Source organism: Cyprinodon tularosa, unplaced genomic scaffold (assembly GCF_016077235.1).
Source record: "Cyprinodon tularosa strain WSP-4 unplaced genomic scaffold, ASM1607723v1 ctg55, whole genome shotgun sequence".
NCBI classification, from domain to species: Eukaryota; Metazoa; Chordata; class Actinopteri; order Cyprinodontiformes; family Cyprinodontidae; genus Cyprinodon; species Cyprinodon tularosa.
The window spans coordinates 1,293,766-1,312,348 of NW_024039285.1; the positions used below are offsets into that span (position 1 = coordinate 1,293,766).

Sequence of the window (18,583 nt, forward strand, 5' to 3'; positions counted from 1 at the left end):
GCCCAATCTCAGACACTCTAGGGAGGAAACACAGGTAAGTGACCACGATCAACCAATAGAAGATTAACTGTGTTGGTCACTTACCTGGTTTAACAGTCCAGACCACAAGTGTTCCAGTGCTGCAGTCCCAGAGGTGATGGTGGAAGCTGATCCTGGTCAGGGATCCAGAACAGACAGGAACAGACAGAAACAGGCAGGATCCAGATCAGGCAGGAACAGAGACAGGAGGCAGGGTCCAGACTTCCAGGCATCCACAGGCTTCCAGGAGGGTTCAGAGTCTTACTGGGACCAGAAGCATGACCAGTTGGTCACGCACAGGAGCAGACAGGATCAGGTGCAGACAGGCAGGCTCAGTGGAAGAGGGTAGCCAAGACAGGACGTGGAACCGGAACTTGAAGCAGACTTTAAACTGGTCTCCACCCAGGAGCCAGGCTTACTTAGATAAAAACTGAACCCCCCCCCATAATGAGCCAAAAACCCAGAGGACTCCGCAGGGGAGGAACAGTGGACGATCAGGAGACGAGACAAACACTAAAACCCTCTTTCCACTGGCTGCCAGGATCCAGGACATGAACCAAATAAAAACTGAACAGAAAGACTGACAGAAAGACAAGCAATGATCTGGCACTGAATGCTCAGGCTGAACTGAATATAAACCAGAGCATCCAGGTGAGGGGAATAAATTATAATTGAGGCAGGGAAAGAAGAGGGCAGGTGATAGGAATTACTAATTAGGGGAGAGCAAACAGGCCAGATCATGACAGCATTAGCCTTTATTTTGGGCAGCTAAATAACTTCTGCTGAAGGTATTTGTATTTATGGCCTCATAATAGGATATTTAGATATGATGCACAAAATTGTTTAGTTTTTTTAATTTGAACCTAAAGCAAATTGTCTTATCTAACTGCTCAAAGCAAGATAGAATACACATTTAAAGAAAAATTACTTAATTAAATTTCCATTTTTGCAGTATGAGGTTTTATTTTGAAGCTTCATGTGCTTTTCCTGGGTTCATAAAGCTTATAAAATAAAACCGCAGAAATGTGAAAGTTTGACAGATTGATCAGTCTGACTCATTTAGTGCAGGAATTCAGACTGGAAACAGCCAAACCAGCTTTTAAACTCCCTAAACCTCCAAATCAGGGACAATCAGTCCTGCCAGAGATGAATCACTCCGCTTCAAACTCATTAGCTTACTCACACTAACTCAGTATATACCACTTCTGGCAGAACGTGCTAGATTAGGTGTGATGACTGAACGGGTGAAAGGCCTCAAGACTTTGCAGACAAACTTCTCATGTTTAGTTTTCAGTGTTTTAAAGAGTGGCTGCAGTATCTCCTTTACTGATCTGTGTAACAGGATGAATCTAATCCGTTTATTAGCTATTGACTTATCTGGTGTTTGGTAAATGGAGATACTGCATCTAAATAGATAAGCTTACTATGAAGTTATACACTATCAATGTTACTCCATTCTTACAGATTTTATGTATTCCCTTTTCTTTTTTTGTCTCCTTTTTTCCCTCCTCATAGGGATCGGGACCAGAGGACTTCAGTCATCTGCCCCCAGAGCAGAGGAGGAAGAAGCTGCAAGGCAAGATCGATGACCTCAACAAAGATATTCATAAAGAGATGGACCAGAGGTGTTTATTTGCCACCTTGATTCAAAACAGTCATTGTTTTTTCCCTATTTTATTCATGCAATAATGACTTTCATGAACCTGCTTCTTCCTAGGGATGCACTAACTAAGATGAAAGATGTGTACGTAAAGAATCCCCAGATGGGAGACCCGGCCAGCGTGGACCCCCGGCTAGCGGAAATAGGCCAAAACATCGAGAAGCTCCAGGCTGAAGTGCAAAAGTTTGAGGTTAGTATAGAGCCAGATGCGCCGTGAATGTTAATGTTGGCAGAGAGGGGATGTTTGTAAATTCACAACAGTTAGTAATGAGGTGCCCAAAAGTGCAAAAGAGAAAGGACATATTAGGACAAGATGCTGATGCAGATGAAGCGGTCCTGCAGATGTCCTGCAATATTTGCCGAAGGGATTTTTAATAAATGTTAAGTTGACTGGACTAATTTAGTGCACTACATTGAAAAGTGCACACTGAAAATTTTGGTAATTTTAAAAGGGTTGTGTATTAAATAGAGCAACACAAAGCAGGACATACAGAACATCAATACCATCTTTTACAAAAAAAAAGAAAGTCACAAAAGTATGGCAAGCTTCACATCTCTTACCAGCTTTGCCTTATATTTATGGAGTTTGTCTTCTTCTTAGTGCAGTTCTGTAGGTTTAAAAACTGCTTCTATTTCAGGGTTGGCTAGCGGAAGTAGAGGAGAAGATGCCTTCCAAGAGCGATTCAAACCGCAGGAGTGGATTTTATGAGGCCCAGAGCAACACAGCTGTGAGCAACAACTGTGCACAGGACAGAGAGAGGTATGGTATACTCAGGCAAACATCAGTGCCGGTGAAATCTACAAGCAACTGCCACACACCTTCTTATATTGGATGGAAACTGCTTGTGTTTTCACTGTATGTTTAATGTGTGTGTTGGTCCCTGAGCAGCCCGGATGGCAGCTACACGGAGGAGCAGAACTCAGAAACTCAGGTCAAAGCAATCATCAACCCCAACACCATCCCCAGCACCATGCCGGACTTTGACGAGGAATTCGACGACGACGACACCCTGCCCACTATCGGCACCTGCAAAGCTCTGTACCCCTTTGAAGGTAGCTAGCCAGTTTCACATATTTTCTGAGCAGTTATGGTTAGAAGCTGTGAAAGGCCTGGATTTTAGGAAATGATCTCAGTTAAAAAGGATGTGGAAAAGCACGATTCCTTCGATTCAGGCAGCTTAGGTCGGGACGCTTCTGTGGAAGTGTGTTTCTCTCTTCCTCTTTTTCTGCTAATATTTGCAAACTGTCCTGAGCTGGTTGGTGCAATGATCATTGAATATCATGCTTGGTAAAGGATGGATTACTTACATCCAAGAAAGTCGAAGAAAGGAGTTAAATTCTTCAAAAGAGTAAAAGAGAAGCTCTCTTCATCTGCAGGATTCAGTCCCACAGGATTCTGAACAGCTAACTGACTTTAGGCCTTTATAATAAAAAAAGTGGACTTAAGGGAGATATTTTGTTTTCATGCCACCGACACATGTGCATCACACATTAGGCTTACCTTTGATGCCTCCCAAATATTCTGCTTTCCAACTGTTCTGAGGTTCTTTACTTTAATTCAAATCTCCCTGTTCTCTCTCAGTTTTAAAGAGCATCTCTGCTATAGCTTTTTAAAAGCTTGAGTAATCGATTATTGAAATAATCGTCAACTAATTTAGTCATTGATTAATAGTTAAATGGAGTATAGAGACCCTATAACATGCCCTTAACTGGGAGAGAAACTCACTTAGGGCAGTAATTATACCAATCTTGTAAAAAAGATATATAAATATTTTGTATTTATGATTTTTTAAAAAGTTTTGTCTGCCAAATGCTCTAGCCAGAAAAGTTTTACTTTCACCTGATTTGAAATTCTGTAAACAGTCTCCTATAAGGACCCATTTGCTGTTCATTGAAAAAACAATAACAGACAAATTAATGGATTAGCATAATAATCATTGGTTGCAGCCCTACTTGAAAATGTCCAATGGATTGTGGAACAATTAATTTCAACTCACCTTTCATTATTTCTAAAGTATTCTGTCTGGTTTTATGTGGCAGAGCACCAGGAAGTAGTGCCTAAACTAGATTGGAAACTAGACACAGGTTTCCTGAGTTTGGTTTAACCTCAGCTAAATCCATTCTGTGACGCATCAGTAGAATGTTTGAGAACATTAGTAACATTATAAAGACCAAGCAGGCAAGGGAAAAAGTTGTGGAGATTATTAAAGCAGCGTTATGGTAACCCTACCGATTTACCAAAAAATGTCCATCAATTCAAACTCTGCCAAAAAAAGACATGGTTTTTATTACTTATATAGGTAGAAGGTGCTGTTTAATATTTAAAAAAAAATAATAATAAAAAAAATTAAATGTTGAGTAAATCCACAGTTATCAGGTCTTAATGCAGCTTTTGGCACTTGTATGAATAAAGCATGAAAGTAATTTAAATGATTATTTAAGCAGTTTTTATTTTCATGTTAATATGACACATGAAGTGAAAAATTGAGCCACAAGGGGGAAAAACCCACCTCCATGTTGAAGACCTCTGATTAAAATCAAAGCGTATTGTTAGTTAGAACGGTTCAGTAAAAGTCCAGACCCAAATCAAATTAAGAATACGTGGCAAAATGAGGAAGAACAAATAAACACATTTTTTTATATGCAAAGTTGATCCTTGACAGGATGTTTTAGCTTTTTGAACATAGATGCACGGCCACACTGTTCAGATTTTCATTTGGAAATAGAGAACCTTACGTTCTTCCTCACAAAAATGCACTAACTGTAATGTTCTACTGCTAAACATCCTAATCGGTGACATCATGGATGGTGATCAAGACTGAAGGAATTTAGAAAAAAAAAACTTTCTTGGGGTAAAATACTTTTGTTTCTTAATTTCAAACAATTAGCTCTGACTGTTCTCAGCTCCTAAACATGAGTTTTACTCTAACAGCCTTTAGGAATGTGACGCTGATGTGAGATGAATCGGCTCTGACAGGCTTCACCTTGCATGACTGAGCAGGTGGATGTGATGCCGTTTTATTGCAAGCTGAACCCAGTTTAGTTTAGCTCTTATCTCAGAAATATAGAGATCTATTTTATGTTGACCTAAGTTTATGAATGGTAGTTTAATGGTTTCCTTTTACTGTTGCTTCTTTTCTTTCTTTCCAAATTTGATTTACAAGAATTATTGTGAATCAGTTGAAAGTTAGTGTTAGTTGCCACTTCCCTGAGTTCGGCTCTGCTTTCCTCCTTGCGCAGGTCATAACGAGGGCACCATTGCCGTGGCGGAGGGCGAGCTGTTATACGTCATAGAGGAAGACAAAGGAGACGGCTGGACACGGGTTCGGAGGAACGAAGAGGAAGAGGGATACGTCCCAACATCTTACATCGAGGTCAATTTGGAACCAAACGCCAAAGGTGCTATGACGTACATTTAACCCAGAAAGTTCACCCTATGACAAGGTTTTTTTGTTACCCAAATCAGAACGTTTCCATTCACAAGCTAAATGACTGGGTCAGAGATTAGAGATTATTAGTGGCTTGAAAAGATACACTTCCTGCCTCTGTAGAGGGACGGACCAATCAGATTTGTCCGCTGTGCCTCATGACAGTTATTGCAGGGAGATGGAGTGTGAGCAAAGCGCTTGGTTGACGTTTCTCACATGCAAACTGTGCAGATGGTTAGCATGTGAAGACCCTAAGGACAGGCTCACAGCACAACCCTTCACTGCACCGCCACCTGGTGGCCACGCAACATGAGTCGCAACCTTCAGTCAAAGCTCCGGGACAAATCAGTCACTGACACTCAAACACAACCTCTTGATCTTCTTTATTATCTTTAAATGTCAGATTGTAAAGATCAACTTAAACTAACAGTGTTAAAGATCTGATCACAAAAAAAGTCAAAATCATGAATTTTGTAACATTTTGCACTTCTAAGATAAATATGCTCAATGTGCAATCACATAAAATGCTGTTTAGATCTGCTGTATTAATATTGCGTCTCGCGTAACTTTTGTAGGCAAAATAAAATCAGTGACCTCAGCTCTATAATGTTGCATGCTTTCAATGTTAGAGATACTACTGCATCAGTAATTATTGTCCCCTATTAGGGTTGATTTTATAAAGCATTTATTTTCCCTCTTTTTCCATCTTTTCGATTCACTTTTTGATAATGAAATTGTTGGCCTGTTCTGGATCTTTTTTCCAGGCCAGTGGTAAAGGAATAACGGAAAGAGAAATAAGCTTCTCTGAGCTCTATGGTGAGACTGGGCTGAGATGTGACTTTTTGAGGCTCTGCAGTGTCTTGCATGGGTTTTTCTATCAACACTCTTCAGTCATTCAGCTTCACTGCCACTAAATATTTACTGCTGCAAGACAAACTTACTATTTCACAGATAAGTTCAAAGACCTTATTTCAGCTTTAGTCAGCTGTGTTACAGCTTTTACCAGAGAGTGTTTGAAGTGTTGCATGCTGCGGCATCCTTGAAGGTCTGGTCATGACTTGGAAGTAGGAAAGTTGTGACAAAGTGCAGTTGCTCCTCTAGTTTAATAATCTGGGAGGATTGTGGCTCTAAGATTATATTTCTGGTTGATTACACACATACAGTGCCTTGTTAAAACAGTCATACCTCTTTGTTGTTTTTTCCCCCCACATTTTATCCTGTTAAAAAGTTTTTAAGACATAAACTAGTGCATAATTGTGAAGTGGAAGGAAATGAATGAATTAGAACACAGGAATCTAGTTTTGGCGAAATGGATTAGCATTTTTCTACTATTTATATGAAGCATTTTTATTAATTCTCTTTGCAAAATAGCTTCATCTCATTTAGGCTAAATTTTAGATCTTCAATGTTCAAGCCTTGCTAGAGATTCCCAGTTGGTTTTGGGTCTGTACTTTGACTAGGCCGTTTTAACACACAGCTGTGCTTTGATTTATGGTGTTACTGTAGCTCTGCCCTCCACACCACCAGCCTCAAGTCTTATGCAGCCTTCAACAGGTTAGGATATTCCTGTATTTCAGGCTTTCACTGAAGACTTGAGAGACAGAGGTGGGTAGTAACTAGTTACTAGTAATCACATAGTCACATTCACTTTTAGGAGCAGTTTTAAAGCATTGTACTTTTTGCTTTTGCTTGAGTACAATGTCTGGCTTCTCCATCCATTGTGAGTAACTTCACTTAATAAAAATAAGCTTGTTTTAAACAAATATGCACCACTGAGAGACAGTTTCTTTTTTTTGAACTCATGGCTAATTGGTTAAATGTTATTTTCCACCTGCTGAGATTGCTCTGTCAGTTGGTGGTTGATTGAAAATACAGTAAACAGTATACTGTATTTCTATCTAAATACTGTAACTATGGATTTTGAAAGTTTTATAGCTCAAAAAATATCAAAAGTTATTATGATCATGAGATTTTTCTTTCCGTCCAACTCACAATTATGCACATTCATGCATTAAAATCCCAAAAAAATAATCATGGTTTGTAATGTAAGAATGTGGAATAGCTGAAGGGTGGTGAGTAACGCTGCATTTACCGCTATAGTGTTACTTTATGCAGAGACACAAATCTCACAGCCTTTCTGTCCGTATTGAAATATTCTGGGTTTTCCTGAGTTTCTTTATGACTAATTGTTTTCCTCCTTTTGTTCATTTTTTTTTTTGTCCGTTTGTGTGTATTCTCCTTCTAAATTACAGATTCCTAAAAGCGAGAGGCTGGCTGAGGGATGGCAGGGCAAGCAGCCTCGGAGTAAACCACCGTGCGAGAAAGTGACAGATGGGCTGAATCTTAAAAAAACAATATCTGAGAGAGAGAGAGAGCGATGGATGATAGGAAGGCGGCTGAAATTCACAAACATTTTGGCAAAAGTAATTATCGGCAGCGTTGAGCTTTCTCCGCTGCACAAAGAGATCAGTTCTGGCTCTCCTAACATTCTCCATTTAACTCCCCGCTCACGGGACAGCACACCATCTTGCTCCTGGTTCTACAGCAGAGCCTTGCTTCTTAATGTCACTAACCTTGCTTGCGGCATTGAAGAAGCTGTCTGGCATCCTCGCTCTTATTCCCCCCCTGCTGCCCTGTTTTTTTCTGTTATTTTTCCCACTAATCCTTGTGATGCTCACAAGTATGGGAGAGTGTGTGGTCAGAAAGAGGACAGAGGAGCTGAAGGAGCCGCCGGGAACGTCAACATAGCTGAAGGAAGCTGTGTGTGTTTCCATCGGTTTGGAAAAAAGAAATCATCCCAGTTTCATTTGTGAAAGCATCACCTTCACAAGTCACTCAAAAGAAAAAAAAACAAACAACACCAACAACAGGCCATCATTTTCAGCTCTCATCTAAGCCGAAACTAAAGGAATCATCTTTGGTTTTCGTGTTTCTGCTTTATTTGTTCCACTGTTTGTGTCAATGTTCACCGTCATTATTCCCAGATATCCAGGATCGGTTGGAGGACATGGATCCGTTTCCTCCCATCAATCTCATCCAAAACAAATCCCTGTCCTGTCACTGGTGTCCGTTCCTCTCTCTGACCACACCCTTTCCCTACTCTCCTTCCCGCCCCCCTCAGGTAGCTCAGCCTACCTGTCCCACAGCTGCTTCCTCTTGTTTCTCTTCCCCCTCCCTCTCAATTGGCAACGGCTCGGGGCATGTGGTGTGGTGCATGCTTGCCCTGTCCTCCTCCTCGCCCCCCTCTGCTGGCGGCTGGGAGAGGCGGCTTACGCTCCCACCTCTCTCCGTCCTGCTGCTGCTGCCTCCAGCCTTTCTGTTCAGTTAACCCTCATTGCCTGGTCACACTGTTTAAATTAACCTGAATGCTACTGTTTGGGTTCAGTGCCTGTGTGTTTTTTTATATTTATGTACATTTCTTTTGTCTTGTTTGTTCAGAAGCATGTCTCCTTGTATTTAACTGCAAATATGTGATCGTTTCCTCCTCCCTTCGCTCCAAAGTTTAATCACAGATGAGGACGATAGGGAGCCATGATGTTGTTTTTTTTGACTGATCTTACACATTCATCAGTCACAGACGTCTTTTGCATTTCTTTTACCATTCGTTTGTAAAGCTTAACGCGACTTGTGGTTAGTTTACAGTTCATTACCCTGTGAGGAATGTCTCAGCGTGGTTTTTGGCTACTCCAGAAAAACAGAACCCTGTTTCTACTGTAAATGAAAATGTACTGTGATGAACATTTTTCTGAGACTGAAGTGTGACAACATGCAGATCATCACCTGATTTGAGCCTTAACCACTTGGGACAAAAAAAAAAAAAAGATGTGGTCAGAGTTTGTTAATATCATCATAGTGTGTGTAGGCATGGGCTGGATACTGGTTTGCAAAATACCTTAATTTTCTGATATAGTTCAATGTTTGAATTTATTTAAAATATCAAAGTCATTAGAGTTCTCTAGGTTTATTGATCATTTAGACAACTCCATCCCCTGCTGCACACCTTTAATCAGCTGACAGAGAGATAACTACTGTGTTTTTAATCACACCTATGGAAAGGATCAGTTCAACTGTTTTTAGCAACAAAAAATTTGAATAAAGAAACTGTTTCCTAAAAGAAAGAAACAAAAAACATTACAGGGTTCCTAGAATACAAAATTCCGTTATTGTCCCACAATGGGGAAATTGTGGTGTTACAGCAGCAAAAAATATAGCAAAAGTAGTCACACATATGTTGACCTTAAAAAAAATGTATAAAAATGGCAGAATAAGTGACAAGAGTAAAGAAAATAAACAATTAAAATACTGTACTGTACAGTGTTTTTACAGATATAAATACTGTGCATCAGGAGAATAAATAATCAATGTATAACGGTGGACATTTTTACAGTTATGGATACGTGGAAAAAATAGCAGCGACACCAGAGATGTGCAAAAATGGCAGCAGCATGTTCTTTAACTGACTGTGCAAAAATCAGCATGAATTTAACTCAATATTGAGGTTGTTGGGAACAAGGATGGCCATAGAGTCTTACAGCTGCTGGGAGGAAGGATCTGTGATTACGCTCCCTGGTGTAGTTAGGATATTTAGAATGTGCAAAAGAGAGGATTTTACAGAAAAAGTCACTACTTTGATGCATTGGTGATGTCTATTGGGATTGAATGTGCTGATTTGGTACTTATGCATATATTGGAATCAGAAGACCATCTGGAAATAATAATATTTCAGAGCTATAAGAGTCTAACCAAGTGGTGATAAAATGAGTTAATGAATTTGTTTGCAATAAAATGAAACCATTTATTTAATTTGAGGTAAATCTTCATTAGGGAAGACAGCAGAGCAGAGCTGGATTCTGGTTAATGCTATTTTTTGGGGTTGGCAGTGTGACATTTCATCTGTGGTTTTATCCATTCTTTAGCAATGCAAACATGAGCCAAACATCACACATTATAACCGCGACACACAAGAGCCAGTTCAATACAATAGGCAGTAGAATAATGGCCAATTTCCTGTAGCATGTTATCTTAGTCTGTGACAAGGGGGTTCCAAACAAAGAAAATTAAAGAATGACAATGACCAGGATGACTGAGAATCTTCACCAGCAACATGACAAAGGGGTATACATAGAAAAAAATTAGAAAGGGGGTATTTACTGTAAACAAGAGCAGATAGTTTACAGGCTGCTTTTTAATTTTAAATCTTTATTCCTTGATACTGTTTTAGAAAGGTAAACCAGAAAGTTATATCAGCCCATGCCTAACTCAGAAGACTACGACTCTTTACCTACATTTGAAGGCACATAGTGAACAAGATTTGAACCTTTTTTATTTGATTCATTTCTTTGATATTCTTTGTTTCTCCTCGATTTTGTTGTTGTTAAAATATTCTGTTGTTTTTACTCATCCCCCCTAAATAACTTCTCTGCAGGAAAAAGAAAAAAAACCCAACAATACCACTCTGTTGTGTTCTGTTCAGTGCAGATTTTCATGAACAATTCTCGTATGGAGAGGTGCTGAAAGCAATGATCACTTATGATGGAGAAAATGACGAATTTGCAGGGCTATAAATACGCTTCCACCCCCCCCATCTCATCAGATGTCAACTTTCTCTGGCTTTGTTATTTTTTGTGATAAACAATGAGAGTGAAGCAGATTTACTGCAGCGATCTGCCTCACCCCAAATCTTTTAGGCCATTGAATCGCCTGTACAGAGGATGTGATACGTTGATATTAGAGAGAGAATATATGACTTTAATAAAAAAGATAAATAAATAAAAAAAATAAAGGAAAACGACTATTTCAACTATGGACAGTCTTACCACAGATTTATTTGCTTTGACTAGTAAGACTTCTTTTCCTTTATGAGACCTACCAAATGGTGTGTTTTTGCACTTTTTCTTTTGAGTTCCATTTGGTGGCCCCATGCTTGTCATTTTGGAGCACTGAATACTTTGTAATGTGTTTAATTTCATGTGCCAATTAAATATGCCTGAAAAAAAGAGTTGACTTGCTTGTTTTTCTTCTTCTTTCAAACACAATCACAACTTATTACTACACTAATCTGAAACTACATATCTGTTTATCTAAACACAGGGAAGCCTTTTTTAAGCAGAGAAATCCGGATGAATGAGAAGAGTACTAATCCAGTTGTTTATTTCCTTTATTGACTAATATATCCTTAATAAGGAGTTAAAGATGACACAAAGAACAGAGACACAGCGAGCAGCCCTTATACTGATGAGCTGAGCTTACAAGTATGCTGCTAATTCAGTGAAATTAATGCCATCTTGATGTAAATTAGCCATAATACAGGTTTATAGATTTATTTATTATTTATTTAAACAGATTAATTAAAATATTCTAAAGATATTTACTGGCTTCTGTCTGACATAAAGCTCTGTGATATTTAAAATATCCACAATATCTAATAGAAAACGGAAATGATGTTAACTGTTCTGATAATAAGTTGTTTTTCATAGACGAAAAAGTTTCTCAAGGTGTCAAAGAATATGTTAAATTCAAACGGTGAAAAGAAGCTGGAATCACATAAACATTGGTTGCAGTTCATAGAATGACCAGCAGGGGGTAGACATGTTCCATCTAAAACAGCTTACTTTAACAACTCAGGAACAAATTAAGAAAAGTACACGTTGTTCCTCCCAGCAGTTTGAAAGTATTAAGTAGTAACTTTGGAAACGTTCTGGAACAAAATCATAAAAAATCAGATGTGAGTAATTGATGTGACAATATCTGCTAACATTTGTCATATTTTGCAAACAGAAAAATGGGCTATCTATTACTATCTTATGAAATTGTTCAAATTTCCCTGAAAGGCACAGCTTACTAATATAAAGGATACATAGTTTTGTTATTACACTGATAATATTCCTTTTTTGTTTGCAAAGTTCTGTATCCAAATGAAAACAGATTTTTGACCCCGTGCAGCGCTCGGATGGCCTCATTGGGATCTTTGGAGACATAAGTGTCTCTGAGAGGTTGAAGAAAAATAAACTGAAACTGAAATTTGCCATGGAGCAAGCTGAGCTTCCCTCGTACCCCCAACATTTTTCAGGGCTGCTTCCACTCTGCGCTCCTAATTGGTTTATTTGGCAGGGAAAGCCAACTCATCAACTTATATTATTTGCAGGCGTTGGCTTAGTGTAGCTTTTCCTTGGGCCAGCATGATTAAAGCAACAACAACAAAAAACACAAATTCAACTTTATCAATAGAGCTTGAATCTTTTATAAGATAATTTTTCTCTTAGAGCTGTGCTTCATTTAAAATGTGCTGAAAAACAATCAAATCAGAAAGAATCCGTCACAGTTGTGTTTATTTTCCATGTTTTTATTTTTTTTTTCCTACTAGTTGCTCATCGAAATGTTTTCTATAAAGTTTGGGAAAAACTGATCAGCAGGAAAACTTGACCTTACAGTCACCTCTCCGTTTTTTTCTGAATAGTGAGTGCAGAGAGTATAGCTGAAGGCCTCTGGTGAAGTGAGCGCCGGGGTTAAAGAGGTCTGTGGAGTCTCACCTGCCTGCAGTGAGAGGAAGGAGCTCCATCCGAGACAAAACATCAATTTCCACTCGCATGTCAGCAACACAGGGTGTCAGGAGGTGGACTCAGCTTGTATAGTGAGTTCTACAAGAATCAAAACCAGCACTAAAGCAGAAGGTTAGATGATGCATATTTTCCTGCTGCAATTTAACATTTTAACTGAGCTACATCTCTTGAACAAGGATGGCTTATCGCTAAGATCGTTGATCTGTTGTTTTCTTAAGGATCCACCATTCCCTATAATTATTGGTAAAGATGGCCATAAAAACAGGATGAAAATGGTTGTTGGCTGTTGCTGTAGTTCGAGATGAAAACAAAAACTAAATGAAAAGCAGATGAAATGTAAATAAAGAGCTGTAAGTCCAAGAGACGTAATACAATACATTTTATGTCATAAACACAAAAGTCCACGGAAATACAGTTGCAACTTTAAATAAATGAAACAACACAACCAGTTATTAATCACAAGAACAGGAAGCCATTTGGAGATTAATAAAACTCATGAAAACGACTCTATGAAATATTAAAATAACATCACATTTACAACAGAGGTACAGGACGTTAGAGGGTATCTATAAAACAGTAAAATTGTTCTCTCGGTGTGAAATTAATGAGGCAAAGAGTAAAAAAATAGGAAATGAAAAGATCTAAAAATGAAAAATGAGGACAAAGAGAAAGAGAACTGAGCAGTTCAAACTGCATGACCCTTTTTTTTTCTTTTTTGCATTGTGCCATTGTGTCCTGTAAAGATACTGTGTTGGATTTGATATTTTTTATTTCAGTCTAGGCAACTCGACGTTAAGTTTTCTAGAAGATGTTTTGCCTCTCATACAAGATACTTTTTCCGTAAAAGTTCAAAAAAATCCACTGGACTTGGTTTCCAAAGTTTGAAGACGTTTCGCCACCTCTCCAGGAAGCTTTCTCAATTCAAATGTCATTTGAAAAAGACAAGTCATTTAAAACCTGCCACTAGATGGGCCAAGGAGGTCACATGGGTTTATTAATGGCCATTAGGGGGTTCTGATGGGTCATCAAGTCCCTTGTCAGAGCAGTTTCGCTCACATACCTCATTGAAGTGTGAGTCAGGTGGGGGCAGGTAGGAGGTGAATCCTCTGGATATTGTTCCTAAAAGTGTTTTGTAGGTGGAAGGTTATGTCCAAGACCACCTCCTCTGTTGAGAGATGGGTTTTCCAACAAAGATGGATTCCTTAACCCCTCACTCAAACGATCTTTCTTCCTTTGCAAGAATATGGACTTTGTCCTCAAACGAGTGTTGTATACCCTTCAGGTGTGGGTGAACCACTGAGTCCTGCCCTGAGGAGTTTGCCCAACTGTGTTTATCTATGCACCTGTGTAGTGATTGCTTGCTCTCTCCAATGTAAAGGTCTGTGTACCTTTCACTACACTGAACAACGTGAACCACATTGTCGGTCTTGTTTCTGGGTTTCTCTCTGAGGTTAACCAGATTTCGTCTCAGGCCAGGTTTGAAGTGCACAGGGATCTGGTGCTGGTTGAAAATCATCCTGAGATTTTTCAGGGACTACAGCAACATAGGGGATGACAATGTTCCTATTGTCATTCGTTAACAACCCTTCAGAACCCCCAAACGACCATCAAAACCCCTCATTGTGATCTCCTTGGCCAATCCAGTGGGAGGGATCAAAGCCACCTTTCGTCCCCTCCTAATTCTTTGTTACACCTACAGTATATTAATCTCGGTTCTCCCAACCAGTAGTTAAAGCTGAAGAAGCCTCTTGGATGAGAGGCGAAACGTCTTCTAGAAATCTTCACGTCCAGTTGCCTATTGAACTTTTTTAAGCTTAACCATGACCTGAATGACCTAAAATCTTCACAGATTGTCTCTGCTGTGTACGTACAAAGACATTCTGATTCTGATTGGGCCTTCACAAAAGCAAACCAGATGAGAATTTCAGACTTTTATGAATAGACCGGCCCTGTACTGGACTAGCAGTATGACAGGACATAAAGGCACTGATACTGAAAACAACTTCAGAAGAACTCAGTATAAAAAATCCTGGATATCTTTTTAAGTTGAACCAGTAGACTTATCTTCATGAAGCCGATAACTAAACGCTCTTCAGCATAGGCAGTTCCAAAAAATGTAAAATTTTCAGAAATCACCTCAGAGAATAGACTTTGAAATATCTCTGTGGCATTTTTTTGCCCTTTTTGGGCCGATTCTCCAGTCTCGCAAGAATTTTCTCGATTGGGCCGAGTTTCAGCCTCATCGTGCTTCCTGCATCGTGTAGTATACAGATGGTAACGAGGGGCAATCAGCCTCTCATGACCACCTCCCAATCAGGAATGGTAGGGTCGGGAGAAAATCAAAGATGTTTGAAATTCAGTTGGCCATTGTGCGGTGTTCGTGGTAAAATCCTGCTGTTGAAGCAGAGCTGCGAGAATCCACGAGCCGATTTACTAGAATGCCGAGCACTGCGCATGTGCAAATTAGTGAGTTGTTCTTCTTCTTCCAGATTGACAAGTCTGACCAGAACCATCTCTTGGCGTTGAGTCAGACGTGTATTTTTTGGACATGCAGTTTGAGCAGTTAGATTGCATCAGAGCGTCGAGTAGCACAGTGTGAAAAAATCTATCGTGATCTGTGAACTTTTAAACCCTGCGGTTTCGTCGTACAGTTTGAGCTGTAGCTGCGTGCAACACTTGAAAATATCGCACAATGTATGCCCGTTTTCAGTCTATAAATCGCAGACTAGTCAAGCACCTGAACTCATGACAGACTAGTTATAACCTCCAAGGCAGGGGACTTTAGCGTTTTCCAGGCCAAGGACCCCCAAACTGATGGCAGGATGGAGCGGGGACAAAATGTTTGCAACCTCCATGTAGTACCTCTCTGGACCCCCAAGGGGTCATGGACCCCCTGTTGAAGACCTCCACTCTAAGGTCTTCAGGTTCAAATATGAACAAGCAGACTTTGGTTTAAATCTGATCTGGAACTTACGGAAGACTCAATAAGGACTGAAACCCAACATTGCTTTAAATCACTGTTTAAAGTTGCCATCGACTGTTTACTCTGACAAAATTAAGAAACATCACTAGTTTAGATGTGTGATCCAATTCTTCTTTGCTTACATCTATTATGCCACTGCTATGTGCTTTTCTCTGTCTTTTCTTTTCTTGTGTTTTACTCATCTACAGCACTTTAATGCCTTGTGTCTGAATTTGCCACACAAATAAACTTGCAGTGAGTTGCTGGAGTCAGCTTTGGATTTTTGTGGTGTGATTACCAAGCTGTGATCTTACCTGCTGTTTTAAGTCTGTTCCATGACTTCTGAGTTCCTGTCTGGACTAAAAGGAACTGGCTGTCTGATGAGGAAAGCACACCTCTGGAGATGCAGACCAGTCTGAGCCGACATTGGTGTTCGGTGGGGGCTGACTGCCCAGCAGCGCTCTGCAAAATGCATCAGGCTCCTCACCTCATGCCTGCTAGGTGTTTGAGTCATGGTGACTGAAACTTTTATGTTTTATGCTAGTGAGCACAGGATTTAAAAAGAAGTTTTCTGAAAAAGTACACCAGGCATCTAAAAATGATTCCATCTGATTTATTCTGTCGAATAACCCTGAATATTCCCTTTGGCTTTCTCAATTTTGATAAAAGATCTGCTTTTACTAGTTTTTGCTCCCTTCTGAACTTTAAGCAAAAGTAATGTAAAAAAAAATTCAAAAACCATTTAAATGAATACATTACAGGACACCTTTTCACCTAGACCCCCGTTATCAATTTTAGTTGAGATATTTCTTTAATGTAAGAATGTAAAGTTTTCTTGCACTAACAAAAACAAGAAATATTCAGTAAAAGAAAAGAAAAACAGTGTTCTTTTCACTTGGAAAATTTTCACATTTTCAGCTTTAAAAAATAAAAGAATTCCAATATTGTGGCTTTAGGGTTTTACATGAAGTGTTAAATTAGCACTGTGTTTTCTGCTGATGGTTATGCAATCCTAAGCATTGCAAGATATATGATGCCACGCTGAATTATGCCCCATGAACTTCTTCACATTTTGTCAACAACCACAAAGGTTGTTTTGCTTGGGTTTTTTGGGTTAGATCAACACAAAACAGCAAATATTGAGGTTTAAGAAATAAATAGATAAAAAGTGGGGTAAGTATATAGTACCCCAGGCAGGTTTTTACCCCTAATTTCACAAGCAACGTTTGTTTACCAATGTTAGCTGAGCGTGCTGGAACATAGGAACAACAGACTACAAGTGTGTTTTTTACAATTTCTTTTTTGTTTTTTTCTAAATTTAATAGTCCAATAACATTAGTCTTCTATGTGTCCATCTCCATTTCACCTGGCTGTTTGTGTAGATCATGCAGAGTGAATCCTGCTGCAGAAGGCCTCCTGAGACACGAGACCAGAATGCAATTACAGCCAGTGAAATCACACTAAAACGATATTAATGTCATTATTTCATGGCCGACATGAATCAGTTTCATACCCTCCCAAAAAACAATTCTTAACTATGTGGAAATGTATAGCCATGAATTTGAAGTCAAGTTTGCAGATCCCTATCCCAATTCCCTGGTAGATTCATAGCACTGAAACAGCTCTGGTTAAAGTCACTAATGATATTCTCATGGCCTCGGATGATAGACTTGTATCTGTACTTGTCCATATCTCGGTGCTGCATTTAATACAGCTGATCATAATATTCTTTCAGAAAGACTTGAATATTTTGCAGGAATTACAGTAACTGCACTAGGCTGGTTTAAATCTTATTCCTCTGATGGATTTTTAGTTTGATCACATAAATGATACATCTCCCTCATGCTCCAGGGTTACCTGTGGAGTACCACAGGGATCAGTGCTAGGACCAATTCTCTTTAATATATTTATGCTCCCAATCGGTAGCGTGGGATTAATTTCCACTGTTATGCTGATGATACTCAGCTATATCTGTCTATTAATCTAGATGAAACTAACCCATTACATAGACCACAGGCATACCTTGAAGACATAAAAACCTGGATGACCCCTAACTTTCTGCTTCTGAATGCAGACAAAACAGAAGGTATCGTCTTTGGACTAGAATATCGGATATTATTGACAGATGATTTGACAGTGGCAGTGACACTTGCAGCAACAGCAACACACGCATGGAGAGTGATCACAGTGATGCTAGCTTTTCAACAAAGCGGTTGTATGAGGTGGAGGACTTCTTTTCACTGTCTTCACCAGAAGCATTGGAAATGAGGGGAAGGGGAGGAGGGTTCTGTGAGAGGCCAGCAGCCCTGAGCCATACCCCTTTAAGCTATTGGATCTAGAGATAACCGAGGCCACAGGGCAGTCAGTGTAAGATCATCGTTAGGATATAGATAAGAGTAAAATGTAAAAAGTACCGTCTATATTTTACTCAAACAATACGAGATGAAACAACTTTTATATCAGCAGCAGCAGAGCCACTCACATCAGCTTTTCTTAGTGACTTTACAATGATTTTAGAGCTATCAATATTAATACAGTGTACAGTTAAGCTAGTGTGATTAATTGGATGCGGTACATTTGTTACATTTTGGGGCGGCACTAATCAAATGGTTTTAGAGACAAAAGGTCAAAATAATGGGACAAGTACAGAAATATAAGGAATCCAAGTATACATTGTCCTCCACTCAAGGCGAAGAGTATGCCTATATACACGTGTTCACATGCAGTGTTTTATGTTAAGCATAATGGCATTGCTCCAGTTTAAAAGCAATAGGCCAATGAACTGCAAGGTCTACCGCTACAGCAATTACTTAGCTTCCATTAAATTTTAGGATAAATTAAGGCTTTCTCCTCTTTCACAGTAAGCTTGGAGTTCAAACTACAGACTGACATTACATGTACCTAGGTTTGGTTAGTATTCAAACTAACACCATACAGTTCTTCTGTTAAAACAACA

At 39.3% G+C, this 18,583-nt stretch overlaps 1 protein-coding gene across 25 annotated transcripts in view; it reads left to right on the top strand.

Moving 5' to 3' along the window:
* Positions 1 to 8,927, top strand: part of LOC119796432 (formin-binding protein 1) — a 71,311-nt gene extending 62,384 nt beyond the window's left edge. For 16 of the 25 annotated variants that reach the window (XM_038304975.1, XM_038304974.1, XM_038304961.1 and 13 more), the window contains 5 exons: positions 1,534 to 1,643; positions 1,736 to 1,868; positions 2,317 to 2,438; positions 2,556 to 2,731; positions 4,919 to 5,112. In XM_038304975.1, coding sequence (XP_038160903.1) covers positions 1,534 to 1,643; positions 1,736 to 1,868; positions 2,317 to 2,438; positions 2,556 to 2,731; positions 4,919 to 5,097 — 720 coding nt within the window. In that variant the 3' untranslated portion in view covers positions 5,098 to 5,112. Of the gene's footprint in view, positions 1 to 1,533; positions 1,644 to 1,735; positions 1,869 to 2,316; positions 2,439 to 2,555; positions 2,732 to 4,918; positions 5,113 to 5,870; positions 5,923 to 7,358 lie in introns of those variants that run through there. The other 9 variants (XM_038304967.1, XM_038304969.1, XM_038304978.1 and 6 more) reach the window with 4 other exon arrangements.
* The last annotated feature ends 9,656 nt before the right edge of the window (positions 8,928 to 18,583 follow it).